This window comes from Ovis canadensis, chromosome 4 (genome assembly GCF_042477335.2).
Source record: "Ovis canadensis isolate MfBH-ARS-UI-01 breed Bighorn chromosome 4, ARS-UI_OviCan_v2, whole genome shotgun sequence".
NCBI classification, from domain to species: domain Eukaryota; kingdom Metazoa; phylum Chordata; class Mammalia; order Artiodactyla; family Bovidae; genus Ovis; species Ovis canadensis.
The window spans coordinates 117,213,172-117,234,601 of NC_091248.1; the positions used below are offsets into that span (position 1 = coordinate 117,213,172).

At 46.3% G+C, this 21,430-nt stretch overlaps 1 protein-coding gene across 6 annotated transcripts in view; it reads right to left on the reverse strand.

The window, feature by feature from the left end:
* ATP6V0A4 (ATPase H+ transporting V0 subunit a4) overlaps positions 1-21,430 on the reverse strand; it is a 71,484-nt gene that overhangs the window by 10,879 nt on the left and 39,175 nt on the right. For 4 of the 6 annotated variants that reach the window (XM_069586990.1, XM_069586991.1, XM_069586992.1 and 1 more), the window contains 8 exons: positions 19,544-19,756; positions 18,583-18,733; positions 16,827-16,966; positions 14,649-14,806; positions 10,590-10,683; positions 6,956-7,074; positions 4,521-4,737; positions 2,182-2,283 (listed from right to left, as the gene is read on the reverse strand). In XM_069586990.1, the coding sequence (XP_069443091.1) occupies positions 2,182-2,283; positions 4,521-4,737; positions 6,956-7,074; positions 10,590-10,683; positions 14,649-14,806; positions 16,827-16,966; positions 18,583-18,733; positions 19,544-19,756 (1,194 nt within the window). Of the gene's footprint in view, positions 1-2,181; positions 2,284-3,259; positions 4,738-6,955; positions 7,075-10,589; positions 10,684-14,648; positions 14,807-16,826; positions 16,967-18,582; positions 18,734-19,543; positions 19,757-21,430 lie in introns of all 6 variants that reach the window. The other 2 variants (XR_011256508.1, XR_011256507.1) reach the window with 2 other exon arrangements.

Below are 21,430 nucleotides of genomic sequence, written 5' to 3' on the forward strand. Positions count from 1 at the left end.
TCTCTATGTATTGGGCCTCCTTAAGGTTTCATAGAGGGAACTGGAAAGAGGCCAAATAATTCCATTATGGAATCATCTCGTGAATGGAGGTGGGAGGAAATGTTTCGAACATGAGAAAGGACCATCTAATCAGCCTAAGGACTCAACCAACAGCCCTACACTCCAAGGGCCAAGGAGACAAACCTCCAATCAGTCTTTGGGAGCTCCTGTTCCCCTGTGCCAGTCTAGGAGGTACCATCCAAGATGGCAGACCACAGAAACACCTCTACCTTCTTCCGCATTGTACACATCATCCATGGGGAGAAGAGAGAAATCCATCACTTTGAGTTCCACCACTATTTAAATAGTTTTGCTGAGCAAAGAATAAGACAAGCTATGCTTTGAGAGTCCCGGGACTCCGAATAGCCAGCAGGAACCCAGCCCTCAGATTACGAGCAGGTGGAGCTTCTAGGAAAAACAGCTGCATCTATGTCTGCAGAAAAGATATTTGCCACCTTCCTTTCAAACACCCATCACCTATTTGGACAATGGTCCACCTCAGCTGTCCTTCACCATCTTGGTCTCTCACCAGTTAACCAAACAATAAACAAGTATTCTTTGCTTTGCCTTCCTATGTGTGTATATCCCACATAAATTATATTTCAGACAGGCTTTAGATCTAGTCAAGCCTGGCAGGAAAGAGTGGGAGGGGCAGGTGGTTTAGAAAGACGGCGCCACCGAGGGATGAACCTCCTGAACTTCAGCTTCATCTGATCTAGATCCCTGACTCAAATGTCAGCCAGGTCACAGTTTAGAAAAAAAAGGTTTATCCAAATATATTCACAACCACTTAAAATACACTTGATCTCAGAACAGCGCATTTAAATCTTTTGCACGAACAGAGGGAAGCAGAGACTGATCATTTCAAACAGCACCTGTGTGTCATTTCTAGACTCGAAAGCTCCCTGGACAGTTGATCTTCCTTATTCCTACTTGATTTAGGCAGACAGTAAATTCTTTATCAACCCCTGAGTAAACCTGAGGCTCCGGAGAAATTTAGACAAAAGGAGGAAGTGGGCTTAAACTGGTGTTTGCAAATAGAGTGAAAAATCACAAATAAACAAGAATGGACTTATTTGAATTTGTTTACTCCTCTAGTTTCCTCACACGATCTGTAACATGACAGAGTGCATGCATACTAAGTCAATTCAGTTGTGTCCAACTTTTGCGACAGTATCAACTGCAGCCCACTAGGCTCCTCTGTCCATGGCATTCTCCAGGCAAAAATACTGGAGGAAGGTGCCATGCCCTCCTCCACGGGATCTTCCCAACCCAGAGATCGAAGCCCTGTCACATTACATTTCCTGCATTGACAGGTGGATTCTTTACCACTAGCACCACCTGGGAAGCCCAACATAACATAGTAAAAGCCCACAGCTTTATGAAAAACAATGTTCAGTACACACTAAACTTATAAGACTTATTTTAACTAAAAAGGAAACCACGTTCAGACACCTAGAGATCATTAACCAACCCTAGACTCAGTACACATACCCCAAGCACAGTTCGCAACACATAGTCTTTAAATGTGACCTCTAGGCTGGACCATAAGGAAGGCAGAGTGCCTAAGAATTTATGCTTTTGAACTATGGTGCTGGAGAAGACTCTTGAGAGTTCAGGGACAGTAAGGGGATCAAACCAGACAATCCTAAGGGAAATCAACCCTGCATATTCATTAGAAGGACTGATGCTGAAACTTTCAATACTTTGACCGTGTGATGCAGAGAGCCGACTCATTGGAAAAGACCCTGATGCTGGGAAAGACTGAAGGCAGAAAGAGAAGAGGCTGGCAGAGGATGAGATGGTGGATGGCATCACCAACTCAATGGACATGAGTGGGAGCAAACTCCGGGAGACGCTGAGAGACAGAGAGGCCTGGCAAGCTGCAGTCCACAGGATCACAAAGTCAGACAGCACTTAGTGACTGAACAATTATGCTGGAAATGAGATGACCCCAAAGAAAAGCTGAGCTCTATAGAGGAAGCATACCTGGGGTGGGCCAGTTCCTCACCTCTCCACCCTCACCTCAGCAGGCTCTTCAGGCCCTGGTACACCCGGCATTCTCTATAAACCCCTGACTTATATTTCCAGGGAACCCACAGTCCTAACCACAGTGAGGGAACTGAAGGGGATGGTGCTTACCTGGGATTTCCGATGGTTGGCTCTGAGGATAAACGGCTTAATCAGAAGCATCCATGGCACAGAGATCAAAGCCATGATAACAAAGAAACTCTGGACTTCTTGCTGTAAGACCGAAATGGGAAGGTCTTAGTGCTTCAAGGTGATGGCACAGTATACTTTAGATGATACAAATGATTATTATGAATCAACTACACATGATCAATACACACGATCAACCATATTTCATTTGGAGAGATCAGAAGCATTTCAGTAAACCCATCTGCCTTCCCATCGTGGGCTATTCCCACTGCAGAGAGAGACCTGTCAGTCTGGTGGTGTGGGGTGTCCACTCATGGCAGGCACAGGGGACTTCCTCTCTTTATTCCTTACTTTCCATGAAGCCCCTGATTGTACACCCACACCGTATGGAGCCAGTCACTGGACAGGAGTGTTCACGAGCCACATCATAAGGGCATTTTATTTGTCTCATGTCTCCCTGACTCTGTTCTGTGCAGACAGTTAGCACTGGTCCTGGGAAAAGATCAGGCCTGGCACTTTACCAGTCACTCTGGAGTGACCAAAAGTCCTTGCATCACTTTAAGTCACAGACATTATCTCCATCAGTAATCCTGCTTTTTTTAAAAAAATATGTATTTATTTACTTGACTGAATATTACTTTATTTAATTGTGGTATGTGGTATCTAGTTCCCTCACCAGCAATCAAACCTAGGCCCCTGCATTAGGAGCATGGCATCTTAGCCACTAGACCACCAGCAAAGTCCCTCCATCAGTAATCTTATATTTCCAGTATTACTGAGCCCTGCTGCTCTCACATCCAAAAAAAGTACTCACGATGGCCACTTGACTTGTACAGTCTCATTGTGGGTGAGTTATCTAATGGGTTCAGGGACATCTGGACTGAACTATTTCACTGTCTGTGTGTGTGTGTGTGTGTGTGTGTGTGTGTGCCACAATTCACTTCATTTTGGAATGAGACGTCCATGGTCTTTGTGCCTCGTTGAAACCCAGGAGTCATCCCAGTTTATCATCCTGTTAGGTATTTCCTTTCACACCCTCGACCCCACCGCTTCTTCTTACCCTCCTGAGTCACCAGGTTTGAGGAGTGACCCACGGCTCCTGTGGTCTAAAGGATCAGGATGCCAGGGGAGGCTTTTTCAGAGCCACTGTGTTCAGAGTAAAAGGGAAAATGTTTCTTGAGCCCTCACATTTCTCTAACTCTCTGGCATGCTCCCAGTGAGACGATTTATCATCATCCCAACTGTAGTAAGATTCACCCCAATAACAGTGATTTACCCCCACTAACAGTGATAACATCTTACTTTCTCCATCTCCTACCCTCCTCCACCCTTAATTACTTACAAGGAGAACGGGAGGTGGGGTGGGAACCACATGCAAGGCACTCGCCAGTCCCAGGCCCCTGCCCTTGAAGCTACCTCATTGCCTTCTGCCTGATTTTATATCATGCTTTTCCCCTTCACAATGTCTAAAGCAACCAGACGTGTCTCCTGAGCTGCTGCTCTTCTCTTTGATACTGAAACACAGCACAAAGCAGCCAGGGCAGTGTTGGGAGCATGCGTGCTCACTCACTCAGTCATATCCAACTCTTCACAACCCCATGGACTGTAGCCCGCCAGGCTCCTCTGTCCATGGGATTCTCCAGGCAAGAATACCAGAGTGGGTTGCCATTTCCTCCTCCAGGGGATCTTCCCAACCCAGGGATCAAACGCATGTCTCCTGTGCTGGCAGGAGGATTTTGTATCACTGAACTACCTGAGAAGCCCACCAAATATTTATTTATTCGACTGTGGCATATGGGATCCAGCTCCCTGACCAGGGATAGAAGCTGGGCCCTCCTGCACCAGGAGTACAAAGACCCATCCTTTGGACCACCAGGGAAATCCCATGGACAGAGGAGCTTGGCGTGCTATATGGTCCATGGGGTCTCAAAGAATTGAACATGACTTAGCAACTAAACAACAACTAGAGTTTACTTTTATAATAAAAGATTATTCCATTTTAAGATACTATTTGGAGCACTTACAGTTTCAAGCCAATCAATTTGAAGGATTATTTTTCTCTTTCTTCGCAGACAACATACAAGCCAGTTTTCAACCCCACGGCTATAACCCATCAGGTGCATTACCCAAACAGAAACCACTGGAGCTGCCTCAAAATGTGGAGAAGTTATTCATTCAGGGCCTTCTGAAATCTGAAGAACCGAACACGTTGGGTGCTGAGATGGCTCAGTCTTACAGATAATTACTCTCTGCAAAACCCAAGAGCAGGAGAGATTTGACATAATCAAAATGCATGAAAGAAAAAGAAAGCCCAGAAGTACCTGATATTGGTACAGAGGTACATTCGAAGAGTCCTTGTAGTTAAATAGGAACATGTTGATGAAGTGGATAAGGATGCTCGGGGCTCGCCGGGACACAGAGACACTGAAGGAGCACCATTTGAAGATGATCATGAAGACCAGGTATCCAAAAAGACTCAGGATAAAAATCATCTCAGGGATGAACTGCAGAATGATGTTCAGAGTGTTTCTGAAGAACCTGGGGGTGGAAAACACACATACAAGAGAGAACAGTGAAGGAACGCCAATCACTCACCATTCTCTCCAAAGACCCAAGTGTTCATTTTTTTGTTTTTTGAATCCTGCATCCTCTCTCCAGGTAAGTAGTAATCATGCATGGATGGAAAAATGAGAAAGAAAGGTGCTTGTGCACAAACAGTTCAGAGAGAGCCACGGTCTAAAAGGTAAAGTCATGAGGCAAAGGACAGGCTCACACAGACAGCTGGTGACCCGGGCACAGCTTCCTGTGCAGACCCAATTCATACCTACACAGTCAAGGGCATAAGGATACAGACGCAAGGCTTGACAGCTGTTCTCAAAAGGATGCTCTGAAACAGGTGTTGGCCAACAACAGCCCATGAGCCAAACTGAGCCCATTACCTAGTTTTGCACAGCCTGGTTTTTACATTTTTTAATGGTTTGGGGAAAATCAAAAGAACGATATTTTATGACCCAAGAAAACTATAGGAAATCCAAATTTCAGTTTTAATTTGACTGGAACACAGTCACACTCATTTGTTTACGCCCTGTCTGTGGCAGTGTTCATTCACACTATAACACTGGAATTGAGGAGCAGTGACAGAGACCACCTGCCCTGCAAAGCCTAGCATAGGTACTGCCTGGCCCTTCACACAGAAGGTTTGTCAACTCCTGCTCTAAGACACAGAGAGAGTCCCACGAGACTAAGCTGGGGGATCCCCAGGTAAAATGTCAGAAGAGCCTGTTGATTATAAGAGCTATTGCAGGGGAAATGGAGAGCCCGTGATAAAGCAGGCTTGAGAGAGATCGTTGAGGCTGGCCTGACATGCAATGCTAACCACAGTCCACCCGGAAAGTCCTTTCTGGTTTTATCCTGGTTTCACCTCATGTCACTCTCCCAGCACTTTCAGGCAGGCAGCAGCACCAAGGCGTTGCCCTTCACTTAGTCACTAAATCGTTCTCATTTTTCAAGTAAAATCATATGTGTATTGGTTTTCCAGTAGACATGGGGCACCACAAGACTGTTCTGGCCAATGAAATGGGAACAGAGGTGGCACGTGTCACTCTGGGTGGAAGCTTAAGAATCGGTGTGTAACGGACCGCTCTCTCCTGCCACAGCAACTCGCAACTTCTAGGTGGCGGCCGCCCATCAGCCCTGGTCCTAGTGTGAGGATAAGATGAGCAGCACCCCCAGTGGCCCATCATGACATGTATCATGGCCTTGAGACACTGAGATTTGAGAGTTGCTTGTTTCTACACAATAACTGACCCATTCTGACTCCTCTAGTCCCACTCTGTGGAAGAAAACAATCACAGACAAGTTCAGCAACACATCTGTGATCATGCAGCGACAAGCATGTCAAATCTGATTCTAAACCCTGCATCATTTCTGCAGTATGGTACTGCACTCCCGGAAGGTGGGTTTTGGTGATACCTACAAGCGGCCGTGTCCATAAAGGGTCTCTAAATAAGCTGTTTTCAAGCATTTACAACTTTAGCACAAATATGCAAGTTTGACGAGCTTTGGTAGAGATAGAGCATAACAGAAAGGATAGCTGGAGAAATTAACCACCAAAGAAGTGACAGAGGCCACTGCCAGTATGAAGAAGCGACTACCACGTGGAATTCAGAATCTGAGGGCACTCTGGCCCAAATGCAGTGGGGCTGAACCCAGACAGAGCGGCAGCTGGGGCCTGGCGGGTTGGGAGGAGACAGAACACTGTGGCTGCAGCCCATGGGGTTGTGAGGAGTCAGACACAACCATGAGGCTACGCAGCAACAACAGCACTGTGGGCTTGCAGTCTCTTCCTGAACTCTCAAATATTTCTCAGGTGAAAGGTGCACTCAGCTCAGGAAAAACAGAGGTATCATTTCTGGCAAATCAGCTTGTCCAAGCTCACGCCAAGAGACCCAGGACAGTAAAGAATCTGCCTGCAATGCAGGAGACCCAGGTTCGATCCCTAGGTCAGGAAGATCCCCTGGAGGAGGAAATGGCAGCCCACTCCAGTATTCTCGTCTGGGAAATCCCATGGACAGAGGAGCCTAGCGGGCTACGGGCCATAATGTCACCAAGAGCTGGACACAACTGAGCATCTAACACTCTCACACGCCTTAGGAAGGAAACTTACAGATGGACACAGGACCGAACTGGTGGCCCTGTCACCACCCATCACCGATGTGGTCAGACCAACAGGCAGAAAGTTCATCACAGAACCTACCTGTAATTGAAAAGGCTGAGAATGACACCAAAAACCATCTGGACAATTCCCAGGATAACTGACATCTTCATCTTATAGGAGTTCAAAAACGTTAGCTTGTTTGAAGCCAAGTTCCAAATCTGGAAGGGAAAAAAGACAAGAAGCACATGAGACCAAAGGGAGAAAGCAGCACCGACATGCACACCCCACCATGTGCAAAACAGATGATAGGTGCTGAGAAGCTGCTGTGTAACAGGAAGCCCAGCCTGGCGCTGTGTGAGGACCTAGAGGGGCGGGATGGGGAAGGGGAGGGAGGCAGTGTATGTATGGTTATGGCTGATTTGCACTGTTGTATGGCAGAAACCAACATGAGATCGTAAAGTAATTTTCCCCCAAATTAAAGAAAGAAATACATGAGACCAGAGTCTAGAAGTTCTATCAGAGTCAGGTACTAGAGCTATGTTTGCTCTGAGAAAGTCACTTGGGGAAGCACCTCTACTACCCTGATCAACCACTTTGGCATCAGAGCTGCACCAGGCTTGTCCTGCACCCTCTGCTTTGCCTGCCTGGCTGGCCAGTACCCACAGGATCACTCAACACGGTGAGGGCAGGGTTACCTGTACACTTTAGACCCAGCCTGGAAAAGCTAAAAACGTTCATGGGTAAGTACCAGGCACATACTAAGCCCTTTAGGTGTATTTATCTCATTTAATTCTAATAAAAAATCCTATGAGATAGTTATAAGTATTCTCATTTTACAGAGAAGTACAATTACAAAATCTCAGGGAAACTGTTATTTACACACTCAGGGAGAAATAATATAATAGCAAATGGGGCATTTATTCCATGTGCACCAGATTCTTCTGGGTGTTTTACCTGTAAAATCCATTTACTCTTCTGAGCAGCTCTATGATGACTATTATTACACCCATTTTACAGACGAGGAAACAGAGACACAGAGATAATAATTTGCTCAAAATCACATAGCAAATAAACAGAAAAGCCAAGGTTTAAACACAGGCTGTCTGATCCTAAATCACCGGCTTTTAACCACTGTGTAATGCTCATTTATTATAAAATATTTACAACACTTTTAGAAAGTGCCCTCAGCTGATGCTCAAATATTTTGTGATTTGATTCACAAATAGATGTGTAACACAGTTAATAAATGCAGCTGTAGAAATTTACATTATGTAAAAATCAAACCCTTCATTAATATATATAAGTGCTATTAATAGAAATGTTCTATTAAAGAGATTATCTCTGGGGAATCAGATTGTAGGAACAGGAAAGGCAAGAAAGCCAACTCATTCTTTAAAATAATTTTTGCATTATATGGAGTTTTAATCATATATATTGCTGCTGTTGTTCAGTCACTAAGTCACATCCTACTCTTTGCAATCCAATGGACTGCAGCACACCAGGCTTCCCTGTCCTTTACTGTCTCTCGGAGTTTGCTCAAATTCACGTCCATTGTGTCGATGATGTATAATTATTTTGTAAGAAAAAGACTAAAACATTTTAAAAACCTAAATGTTACTAGGAAAAAATGTATCATTTTCAGCATCCCACCTTGCCTTTCACCCTCACATTTTTCTAACTAGTGGGCAGAGGACAAAATTGAATGCAGACGAGAGACCATTTCCCAGATAGCTAAGTAGTAAAGAATCTCCTGCCAATGCAGGAGACACAAGAGATGCGGGTTCGACCCCTGGTTTGGAAAGATCCCCAGGCGGAAGAAATGGCAACCCACTCCAGTATTCCTGCCTGGAAAAGCCCATGGACAGAGGAGCCTGACAGGCTGGAGGCCATAGAGTCGCAAAGGAGCTGTACACGACTGAGCACGCATGCAGAGGCTGGATTACTCAGTTTTGAAAGGCTAAGTACGCTATTCTCCCTTTGTCTGTGAGGAGCAAAACTGGGCAGATAGGATTTGCTGATGCATCAGATGGGGGCTGTGAAGGGAACAGACAAGACGGTGGGAGCAATGATATTCAAAGGAAAGAAAAGTCAAACAGACCTTAAAAATCACACCCATCTATACTCCCCCTCTGCCTGCCTGCTACTCGTGAAACTCCTAGGACCAAAGATAAAGCCTTCCAGTCTACAAAAATAACTACTTGTGTTTATTTTTAGCACCTTGCAGCTTACCAACCAGGCTTCAAGGATTTAACCTATTTTGATAAAACTTAAAATGCAAGTGCCAAGTAAAAACCAGTCCTGGGTGACGCTCGCTGTTTTTATAAGAGAGGGGAGGCAGGCAGAAGGTGGGAGGACTCAAAACTGAAGAGAGGGTGAACCCCAACAGAGGAGAGACCAGAGAAACAATTTTACTGCAGTATTATCCCTCAATTAAAAGCCACTTGTTATTGGAAGGAAAGCTGTGACAAACTTAGCATATTAAAAAGCAGACATCACTTTGCTGGCAAAAGTCTGTATAGTCAAAGCTATGGTTTTTCCAGTAGTCATGTATGGATGTGAAAATTGGACCATAAAGAAGGATGAACATCAAAGAATTGATGCTTTCGAACTATGGTGTTGGAGAAGACTCTTGCGAGTCTCGGACTTCAAGGAGATCAAACCAGTCAATCCTAAAGGAAATCAACCCTGAATATTCATTGGAAGGACTGATGCTAAAGCTGAAGCTCCAATCCTTGATGCAAAGAGCCAACTCACTGGAAAAACCCTGATGCTGGGAAAGATTGAAAGCAGAAGGAGAAGGGGGCGGCAGAGGATGAGATGGTTGGATGGCATCACCAACTCAATGGACAGGAGTTTGAGCAAGCTCCAGGAGACAGTGAAGGACAGGGAAGCCTGGCCTGCTGCAATGCATGGGTTTGCAAAGAGTCAGACATGAGTTAGTGACTGAACAACAGCAACATTATTCCTCTCAACTGTCAGCAAGTAAAACTGTGGTCTCAGGTTCTCTTCCAACAAAAAGAGCATAGAGGAGACGTTTATGAACCGGATCTACCAAGTTCAGGTCCAGATGCTCGTGCTCATTTGGAGCACAAGCCTGCCATCTGCTGGTGATATGTGCTAAGGCTATGGTACCAGTGGCTTTGCACTAACAGGCACGCGTGACTTCTCGAAATCGCTTTGCACCTGAAGTTTGGGCAAAGGAAAACCTTTGTCTGGCTCAAATCCAACTGAAGTAGATATAACAAACCAATTACAGTTAACACATTTTTTTTAACTCTAATTCTATGCAGTAAAATAAAGCAAATATAAAAGCAAATCCATACTTCTCTAGGAAAAAGTTAAGATGCTAATCATTGGAAGAAAATGTCAAAGTTGGGAACCTGGCTAGGATGCTAAATTGCTTATCTAATAAGCATATTTTCCAGGCAAACAAGGGCCTTTTAAAGAAGCAATTGTTAACCACCAAGGGTATGATTGAGAAGAAAGAGGCAGATGTTTGGGAAACTGCAGGGAAAATGACCCAGTGGCTGGATATAGGGTACAGGTAGGACGTGTACTCGAATCTGGGGCAGTGTGTCACAAACACCTCCAGGACCTGCTCTTCTATCTCAACACATGTTTGTGGATTTCATAGGTCCTAGCCCTTTCTTCCCCTCCACACAGAGGAGGGGAAGAAATCTCCTCAGCAAGACATTTTACGTAAGAAATATTTAACCTCAGAAGACATTATTACCGGATCAATTCCAAACGGGTATGGATTTCCAGAGTATACTCCCGGAACAGCTGGGTCCAGCTGCAACAGTGGATTCGTTTTCAATACCTGCATACTATTGAGAGCGAAAGGAAAAACAAAGACAAAACCAATGATCAACCAGAGGCAGGAAAAATACTACAGGAACATCAGTCACCCACTTGCAAGCAGCCAGTCAAAGCCTAACTCTCGGTGTGACTGACCAACTGGCTCGTTCGATTAACAAATAACCGTGCTTCCCTGGTGACTCGGGGAGTAAAGACTCTGCCTGCAATGCTAGGAGACCAGGGTTCGATCCTTGGGTTGGGAAGATTCCCTAAAGGAGGAAATGGCAACCCACTCCAGTATTCTCGCCTGGAAAATCCCATGGACACAGAAGCCTGGCCGCTACAATCCATGAGGTCGCAGAGAGACTGAGTGACATTTACTCACTGAATAACCACTATGTGCTAAGCTACAGAAATTACCCCCTGGCTCCCAAGGAGGTCACAGTCTGAGTTTCCCAAGGGCTCTCAGCCTGATGAGGTAAAGCAAAAACTATCCTGCATCAAAAGAGAGGCAGGGGGAAGGGGTGCCAGGAGCACACACACATGCACACTCAGTCGTGTCTGACTCTTTGCAACCCTGTGGAGTGTTGCCCACCAGGCTCCTCTGTCCATGGGATTTCCCAGGCAAGAGTACTGGAGTGGGTTGCCATTTCCTTCTCCAGGGGATCTTCCTGACACAGGGATTGAACCTACGTCTCCAGCGTCTCCTGCATTGGCAGGCAGGTTCTTCCAGCTGAGCAACCGGGTAAGCCTAGAAGAAATAAAATCCAGCCTTGGGATCAGCCTGGGAAATCTGCCCTGGGGGCCCAAGAGCTGATCCCGGAGGAGTGAACTGGCTTCCACACGTGGCCCCTGACCTCTGGGAACCTCAGCCCCTGAAAGTTATGGTCCACTGACTGCCTTTAGGGAGGAGAAGGGGACGACCGAGGATGGGATGGCTGGATGGCATCACAGACTCGATGGACATGAGTCTGAGTGAACTCCGGGAGATGGTGATGGACAGGGAGGCCTGGCGTGCTGCGATTCATGGGGTTGCAAAGAGTCGGACACAACTGAGCGACTGAACTGAACTGAACTGAACTGACTGCCTTTAAACCTGTGTCCCTTTCTCACTCAGAAGTACAAATGTCAATGAGCAGGAACTTCTTACCGTCTGTACAAACCTGACGGGGCTAAGAACATTAGGGTTTAATTTTTTTTTTTTAAGAGCACATGTCTGTGGAGGGACCCAAGACTGAGTAGCTGAAAGGGTGAAGAACAGGACGGTGGTACCTTAGGCTGCCTAGAAGTACATTCCCTCCCTCCCGCAGTTAGGGCGGTGGTGGTGTTTGTAGCCCAGTGCAGGGAGTGCAGGAAGCCTGATTACGCTGACCAGGCCCCCAGTGCCAGTGGAAGCAGCTGGGCCTGACTGGCCATCTCAGACCCAGACCCCTGTCCAACCTCAGCGCAAATGCTTGGATTTCACTATCAGAGATGTGTTTGTGTGACAAAATAAAAAGAGGAAATTGGCATGGTGCCCACAGCCAAGCCATAGTATCTTCTGTTGAACATAAGCAATTTCAGGGAACATCAGATAAGGCCACAGGGTGACCGTGGTGGATCAAGACAAAAACAAGACCATTTCACAATCATATCTAATGTCAAAACAGGGACATTTCAAGATAAGGATGCTGTCCAAACCACAAAAATGACCTATCCTTCCCCTTATCCTCCCTGAGGCCAAATCCTCGAAGCCCTTCTAATAGCCTCTTACTGAGAGTGGTGCACAGTCCCCAGTGAAGGAGGTTGTGACAGCGTCTCTAGCCCACTGTCAGGGTAAGCAGGCCCAAGACTTAGCTTGCAGCCAGTGACCAAAACCCTCCACTGTGTCCTCTGCCGGCTTCCCTTCACCTCCCTGCTAAAGCAAGTCTGCTTTACATCATCCATGTGTGGGCATGGGACCCAGCCTGGGGCCTCAGTCTGGGCATGGCCTCAAAAGCCTGGAACTGGAGGCAGAGGTCATTTGCCTGCACACAAAAGAACAATATTCTGACCCACATTTGCAGAGTGACAGCCAACCATCAGACTCAGACCTTTCCCAGGCACATTCCAGGGCAAATGAAAATTTGTGTGCATGGTTTGATAAAGTTTTGTCAATTTAACACATTTCCGAGTCCATCGCTATGCTTATGAGTGCAAACCTGAAGAGCAGCACTAAGCAAGCTGTCTTCAAATGGATGAAAGTTTTGTTCTTCGAGGCATCTCTTCAGGGTACTAATTGCAAAGAAAAAAAACACCCATAGATATGGCCATCTGTAATTGGAATCCTGCAAAATGTTTTCTTTCTTCATTTTATTTATTTATTAACATTCCTGTCCTCTACTACAGGGCACTTGGACCCAGCAGAGGGACTAAAAGGAGATTCACGGAGCCTCAGTGACACACACCCCTGACTACTATAGCCCCTCTGAGCCCCGCTTCAGTCAGTACCAAGCCCTCACATGCACTTGGGACGCTCCACATCAAAAGGAACCCTGTGTTGACTCTTTCCTAAGAAATCCTGGGATGAGATGGATGGTGTTTTCTCTCTTCCCACTTACAATATGCAGTGCAGATTTGGCAAGCAGCTAAGACCCTTGACATGCCTTCAACAGAAAGTCCTACTGTGCTTGGGAGAGAAAATACGGAGGAAGGGCTGTGCATCTGGGCAGGCATCTGTCTCTCCTTTCTCCCGGTGCTCTCCGATCACTTCCCCTGGACGCTCCAGGGCAAGACGGAGAAACCTGAAACTGAAGCATCTGTGGGGCAGACGTGAGGAACATCACCTGAGGCTTTTCAGTCGCAGTATGTAGCCCCTATTCCCTGGTGGCTCAGTGGTAAAGACCTGCCTGCCAATGCAGGAGACGCAGGTTCAATCCCTGGGTCAGGAAGATTCCCTGGAGAAGAATACTCCAGTATTCTTGCCTGGAGAATCCCATGCACACAGGAGCCTGGCGGGTTATAGTCCACGTGGCCACAAGAGTCAGACATGACTGAGCTACTAAGACAACAACAAAGTAACCTGGAAGCTCCCTGGTTATCTCGTGTGATGCTGGCAGCCCAAGGTCTCCCAAAGATCACAAAGTACTCAACATTCCCATGGGTTTCCCTCAAAGCTCCCTCTCCTCCACAGCCCTCCTCCCTCAATTCATCACACTGACCCACTCTTCAAATTCGAAAACCTTTCTCCCTTTCCCCAAATCTCCATTCCTGAAGAGCTATTTCCATTCTGATGACTGTGTGTCTGATTAACAGCACAATAACCAGGGATGCCTGCGGGAAGTGTGCCTCAGGCGAGGGGATGCGGAGAGTTTCCAGGTCTCTCTTTCCTAAAGCCAAGACTTCTCCGCACCAGCCAGCCCACAATATCCCCTGCCTTCCTCACCCCGTCACCCACAAGGCAAATACAGGGAACTAGCCGTGCAAAACTTTTTCCTTTGCTTTTAACCAATCAAGCTGCTCTGAGCAGTCAAAGATAACACCCTTCTGCTAAGCCTAGGGCTTTGAACACTGGAAACCAATCATTCAAACAGCTCAACACTAGCATCAGCCTCTCTTCAAGCAAAGCCTCCTAAGTGTGTGGATGCATAATTTCACTCTCTTTCCAATTCCAGGCCAAGCAAGAAAGGCCACCTTCTTCTCTCAAAGTCTTCTTGCTTCCACGCCTGCTACTCGGATGCCCAGTTTATACCTGATTCACCCTTGTTTCCACAGCAGTGCCTGGGAGTGGGATGCACTCCAGGATACCTACATAATACAGCTGAAGTTTTGAAAAAGCTTTCCATGCATAACAGTGACCAGCACAGTTAACTGAGGAAGTGATACAAGGTCTCACACTCAATAGATAACACTGAATTATTTGTTCAATTGGTGGGCACACCTCTGGGCAGAACCAGGCACAGAAGCCCCCGGCATGAGAACAATCACTGAGTGCACCTGGATGACCAGTCAGTGATCCATCTCTGTCCCAACTTACCTCCACGTGCCATTTCTGAACATGGGTTGGACACTCCAGGAGGAGCCGAAGATGTTCAAAGACTTGGCGAAGCAGTCGTTATAGATCAAGCCCGTGTAGATGGAGAAGATGCCCATGAGAAGGATGAGGTAGCGCCCGTGGAAGAAGGTGTTCCAAATCTAGCCCCAGGAAGACAGAAGACAACAGTCAGTGAGCTTTGAACCAGACCCCAGGGACATGTTTTACAGGAGACTCCCAGCACCACTAGACAGCTGCAGCCAAGACACGGGCCTCCTACACAGAGGGGCAGTGTCAGTCGCCAGGCAGGTGTCAAAGTAACCCAAGCAGAAAGGGCACACCCACCCTGATCTTCCTGAGCTTCTAGAGATGATCCAGAAAAGTCCTGAGATGGCAGCTATTGAGGAAACAAACCACATAGCCTCATAGCCTTTAATTCAGCCTTGGTTACAAAATGTAACTGAAGCCAAGTGTCAGCTGTAAAGGACGCACTTGAAAGTGAGCGACTGCTGCCTTACTCCTTCCAGGAGACAAGAACAGAGCTGCCACTTACGCTGCTAAATTGTATGGCAAATCAAATCTATACTTGTGACATTGAGGGGGCTTCTCTGGTGGCTCAGACGATAAAGAATCTGCTTGCAGTACAGGAGACCTCGCTTCAATCCCTGAGTTAGGAAGATCCCCTGGAAAAGGGAATGGCAACCCACTCCAATATTCTTGCCTGAAGAATCCCATGGACAGACGAGCCTGGCGAGCTACAGTCCATAGAGTCGCAAAGAGTCAGACACAACTAAGGACTAACACTTTACTTTGACTGATAACACTGAGTCTCCAAGCACATCCACCAAGAAAAGGGAAGCGCTTTCTGTAAGACTGGTTGATGTATATCAGTCATTCTCAAAACTGCGTAAGTATGAGACTTTAAGTATTAATTATAGGAAAGCATATCCGTGAAGATGCTTGTCGTGGAAAACACTATTGGACATAGGTTGATTCTCCCACTAACCCTGTTTATGATGGACTAGCTATGGTATCATTGAACTAGCTTGATTTAAGTCAACTTGTATTAAAGATGGCAGGTATTCTTAAAATTCAGGATAGAGTTAAAAGGTATGCATCCAGTTAAAATGTACTACAATGGACACAAAGTGACACTAACTGATTAACCATAAAGAAAGCTGAGCACCGAAGAATTGATGCTTTTGAACTGTGGTGTTGGAGAAGACTCTTGAGAGTCCCTTGGACTGCAAGGAGATGCAACCAGTCAATCCTAAAGGAAATTAGTCCTGAATATTCACTGGAAGGACTGATGCTAAAGCTGAAGCTCCAGTACTCTGGCCACCTGATGCAAAGAACTGACTCATTGGAAAAGACCCTGATGCTGAGAAAGATTGAAGGCAGGAGGAGAAGGGGACGACAGAGGATGAGATGCTTGGATGGCATCACCGACTCAATGGACATGAGTTTGAGCAAGCTCTGGGAGCTGGTGAAGGACAGGGAAGCCTGGTGTGCTGCAGTCCATGGGGTCACAAAGAGTCAGACATGACTGAACTGAATTGATTAAGTTCAAACAATGCAGGCTTGAGTTGTCTCAATCTTCACAATTCTGTGAAGGGACTTCATGGAAAATGTGGAAATTTCAAGTGTGAACGGATGTGAAGACATGATATTCAGGATTCCTCAGTGTTACATAAGGACACTGAGAATGGGCTGATTGTAGAAGGGGTCTGCCATGAAAAAATAGTTGTGATATTTTGAGTGAAAAAAAAGGAACCTACAAATTAACATGGACTATTTCATCTCAATTTTAGAAAATTATATACTTGTGTATAAACACAGAAAAAAGCATTAATTGTAATTTTCTCTAGGTAGTTAGATTATTGTATTTTCCCAATTTTTACAAGAAATATATATTGCTTTTCTAATCAAAGGGGGGAAAAAATCAATGTTGGGATAAAAAAGTTAAGGAAAAGATCAATACTTTCTTGAAAAATATACAATAAACAAAGGATTTACCTTTGGCCAGGAATTTTTATGCTGAATTCTGGTCCCTTTTTTAACTTTCCATCTTTCCCTTACTTCTTAAAATATGTTATTTCCATTGTGAAAACAACAGACACATTTTTCATGTTCTACTTATAACCTCCAAGAGAATAGGTGAGACAGTTGATGGGCACCCACCTCATTGGTCGACTTTTGAGCGAGCAAGTGTTTCTCATTAAGGACCATCCAAAGGGCTGCCAGGAACATCACAGTTCCATGACCACAGTCTCCAAACATTACGGCAAACAGGAAGGGGAAAGTGATGATGGTGTAGGGAGCTGTAGAGGTAAGACCACAATGGCCTGAGTGCTCCCAACATTCTTTCAGCCCCACATCAAAGATTTCCCTACCAGGCTCCGTGACATAAAAGCTGGTCCCTTGCATCTTTCTGATTCTTCTCTCACCATCCCCACCCCTGACACTCACTTAGCCCTCACATACATTAACTCCTCAGTAGGTAAGTATTCTTACTCCACACTTTACAGATGAGCTGCATTTTGGAGCAGCTAAGTGACCTTCTGAAGCTCCAATAATTTGGCCATCTGATGAGAAGAGTCAACTCATTGGAAAAAACTCTGACTCTGGAAAATATTGAGGGCAAGAGGAGAAGGGGCAACAGAGGATGAGATGGTTGGATAGCATCACCAACTCAATGGACAGGAGTTTGAGCAAACTCCAGGAAATAATGGAGGACAGGGAAGCCTGGCAGGCTGCAGTCTATGGGGTCGCAAAGAGCTGAATGTGATTTAGCAACTGAACAATACCAACAAAAGTGACTTTCCCCAAGATCACAAAGTTTCAGTCAGTTCAGTTCAGTCGCTCAGTCGTGTCCAACTCTTTGCAACCCCATGAATCACAGCACGCCAGGCCTCCCTGTCCATCACCAACTCCGGAGTTCACTCAGACTCACGTCCATCGAGTCCGTGATGCCATCCAGCCATCTCATCCTCTGTCATCCCCTTCTCCTGCCCCCAACCCCTCCCAGCATCAGAGTCTTTTCCAATGAGTCAACTCTTCGCATGAGGTGGCCAAAGTACTGGAGTTTCAGCTTTAGCATCACTCCTTCCAAAGAAATCCCTGGGCTGATCTCCTTCAGAATGGACTGGTTGGATCTCCTTGCAGTCCAAGGGACTCTCAAGAGTCTTCTCCAACACCACAGTTCAAAAGCATCAATTCTTCAGCGCTCAGCCTTCTTCACAGTCCAACTCGCACATCCATACATGACTACTGGAAAAACCATAAGCTTGACTAGACGGACCTTAGTCGGCAAAGTAATGTCTCTGCTTTTCAATATGCTATCTAGGTTGGTCATAACTTTAATGGGATTTAAAACCAGTTTTCTCTCTCTAAGTGCTTTCTATACCCTGTCCACTACCACCTTTTGTTTGTCAACCACTCACATGCACCACACACCTCCAGCAGTTACTCACAGGACCCTGCAATACAGGTTACAAATTAGTTCAAACTCAGGCTGGAGAACAGCAGCACCATGAACTGCTTGGCTAAAGGACATCTGGTCTACCCCTTTACTTTACAAATCAGACTCAGTGATACAGTATCACTGGGAATCCAGTCTTCTGACTAAAAGTCCTATCTGTGCTCATTGCCATCTCTCCCACACAACACTATGTGACTGTGAAGATGCCTAAGATGACCCTCATTGAATCAGTAAGAAAATGAAAACTGAATTTGTCTGCCTGAGAACAGGTAAAATCCTGTCAAGGAGCAAATCTCACTAATCACCATTTAAAAGACAATTAGGAGCATTAGAAAACTGAGATTTTAGGAATGTCACAATTCAAAGCAATGAATTGCCAAGGCCACCGCTGTGATAAACCTTGTTCAATTTTCATTTTCAAGCTGCCTGGTTGAGAAACACATCAGATTCCTTTACCTGGGTTCATCTCCCGGTAACTGCCTATGCCATATGCATCTACAATATTCTGGAAGCCAGCTGTGAATTTATTTGTCCTGTTAAATGTGGGAGGAGCTGTTTTAGACTGCACTGCTGTCAAGATGGGGACCATGGAGGAGCCACTTAGTTCCTGCAAAAAGACCGTATGAGAAGACGTTAGGAAGAACGCCATCGGCTGGGTGTAAGCACATGGATCACAGTCCAACTCCTATCACTTACTCGGTGAACTTGGGACAATTTCTTGACCTGAGACTCATGATTTCATCTGAAGTTAGTACTCATGTAATTTATCTTAAAGGAGAGTTGTCACAGAGAGTAGAGTTCCTCCTGATTCTCTGGCAATCTCCATCCTCAAGCTCCTGCAAATGTTATGCACAGTTCTGAGCCCTCTACTTTTCCTTCTGACTTACTCTCTCAAGAGTTTATTCACTTTCCAAATTTTGTTCCTGTATTCCTAATGGCCTTGACCCTTTCCCAAATTTCAATGGGGCAAATAGGTGATGAGACAGGCTCCCTACTGGGCAGAGAGACGGCTCAAGAGCACGGTGAGAGTTACACAAGGTGCCTGAGTGCTCAGCACAGCAGCAGGCATGGAGAGCCATCCACTCCCTTCTGGCTGTTGTGGCAGGTGTCTGGCTATCCGGCTTTCCAGCCCGACAAAGCTAGCAGAGTGACAGCACATCAGCGCCCAGCACACTCTTGCTAAGACCAAAGAAATGTTGCCTGTGGGTAAGGCACTGAGAAGAAAAGGCATTTCTGACATGTGCCCACACACTGGGTAAGGACCGAAGGTGGAAAGATAGAGACAATCCTACCAGGTAAGGGTCACGTGACTTAGGAGGCTAGCAATCTGAACACCTGGCAGAGAGCCCACTCAGCTGGACATGACCCTCCCCGCCCCCTACCCCCTCCCCGCCCCCGCCCCCCCACCCCCACGCACCACGCCTTGCTCCAGCGCCCTCCTGATGCGCGCGGTGTCTGCCACCGGGAACCAGATCTCAGCGATGACACACTGCTGGGTGATGTCGATGTTGCACATGTTCAGGATGTGGTATATGGCCTTCATCTTCTGCACTTTGATGGCCCAGGAGTGCCAGTTGGCAGCTGCTTCTTGCAGGAGGCTCTGACGGTGAGACTCTGTCTGTGTTAACACCTGGCCAAAAAAACAGCACCCAGCAAAACAAAGGACACTCAGGGAGATGCCAGACAACACGGCAAAAATGCGGGCCAGCCAGACCTGGAGGCGTCCTCGGCTCCTGGCCACTCCTCTGCCTCGGAGTTCTCACCTGGCCTTGAACTGCCACACTAGAGGTTAAAGCCCTGAGGCCAGGACTGTATCTTCCTTTTATTCTAAATCCCTTATAGTACTATTGTGATGGGTGGAATGGTGTCCCCCACAAAAGACATGCTGAAGTCCTAAGACCGGTAGCTGGGAACATGATCTTACTTGGAAATATGGTCTTTGCAGATGTGATCAAGTTAAAATGAGATCATGCTGGAGTAGGGTGGGCACTATCCCAGTATGACCAGTGTTTTTATAACTGAGGCCCACAGGGAAGATGTGTGTGATGGAGGCAGAGACCGGAGTGATGCATCAACAAAGCAAGGGCCAGCAAGGATGGCTGACAGCCACCAGCAGCTGGGAAGATGCCTTAGTCCACTCGAGCGGCTATGATAAAATATCATAGACCAGTGCTTTGTAACAGAAAGTTTTCCCAGTTCTGGAAGGTAGAAGTCTGAGATTAGCATGGTTGAAGGCCCTTGTCTCGGCTGCAGACTTCAAATTTTAACCCAACATGGCAGAAGGGGCAAGCCAGCTCTCTAGGGTCTTTTTAAAAGGGCATTAATCCCATGCAATCTCATGAACTAATCACCTCCCAAAGGCCCCATCTCCCAATACCATCATCCAGGGGATTCGGTTTTTGTGGGGTTTTGTTGCCTTTTTTTTTTTTTTTTGCTGCACTGGGCCTTTGTTGTAGCACACAGGCTTTCTATTGCTGCCCTTGGGCTCTCCCTAGTTGTGGTAAGCAGGGGCTACTCTCTTGTTAGGGAGCACAGGCTGTAGGGACCACGGACTATAGGGAGTACGGACTATAGGGAGCACGGACTATAGGGAGCACAGACTATAGGGAGCACGGACTCAGTAGTTGTGGGGCATGGGCTTGGTTGCCCCCAGCATGTGATATCTCAGTTCCTGGACCAGGGATTCAACCCATGTCCCCTGCATTGGCAGGCAGATTCTTAACCACTGGACCACCAGGAAAGTCCCAGGCATTACGTTTTTAACATTCAAATTTTGGGGTGATATACACATGCAAACTCTAGCAGAACAGGCAAGCAAGGATCCTTTCCTAGTGCCTTCAGAGGAAGCCTGGCTCTGCTGACACCTTGATTTCAGACTTCTCACCACAGAACTGTGAAAAAATAAATTTGGTTATTTTAAGCCACCCAGTTTGCAGTATTTTGTTACATCAGCCAAAGGAAACTAATACATCTGTTGAAATGCCTTACATACTAAACCTCTCCAATAAATGACAAGTGAATTAACGAATGAAGGAAGGATAGGTGATCTGGCCCACACAGGATTTGTTTAAATGGAAACAGTTTTTGTTCTGATGACACAACCCAGTAACCCTTTCAGTAACCATTACACAGGGCTACCCAAGACATCTGAAACCTAAATCTAAGTCTAGCCTAACTTTCATCCTCCTCGTGAGACTTTTGCTTTGTTTTGGCTGTGCCACCTGGCATGCAGGATCTTGTTCCCTAACCAGGGATCAAACCCGAGTTCCCTGCAGAGGAAGCACAGAGTCCCAACCCCTGAACC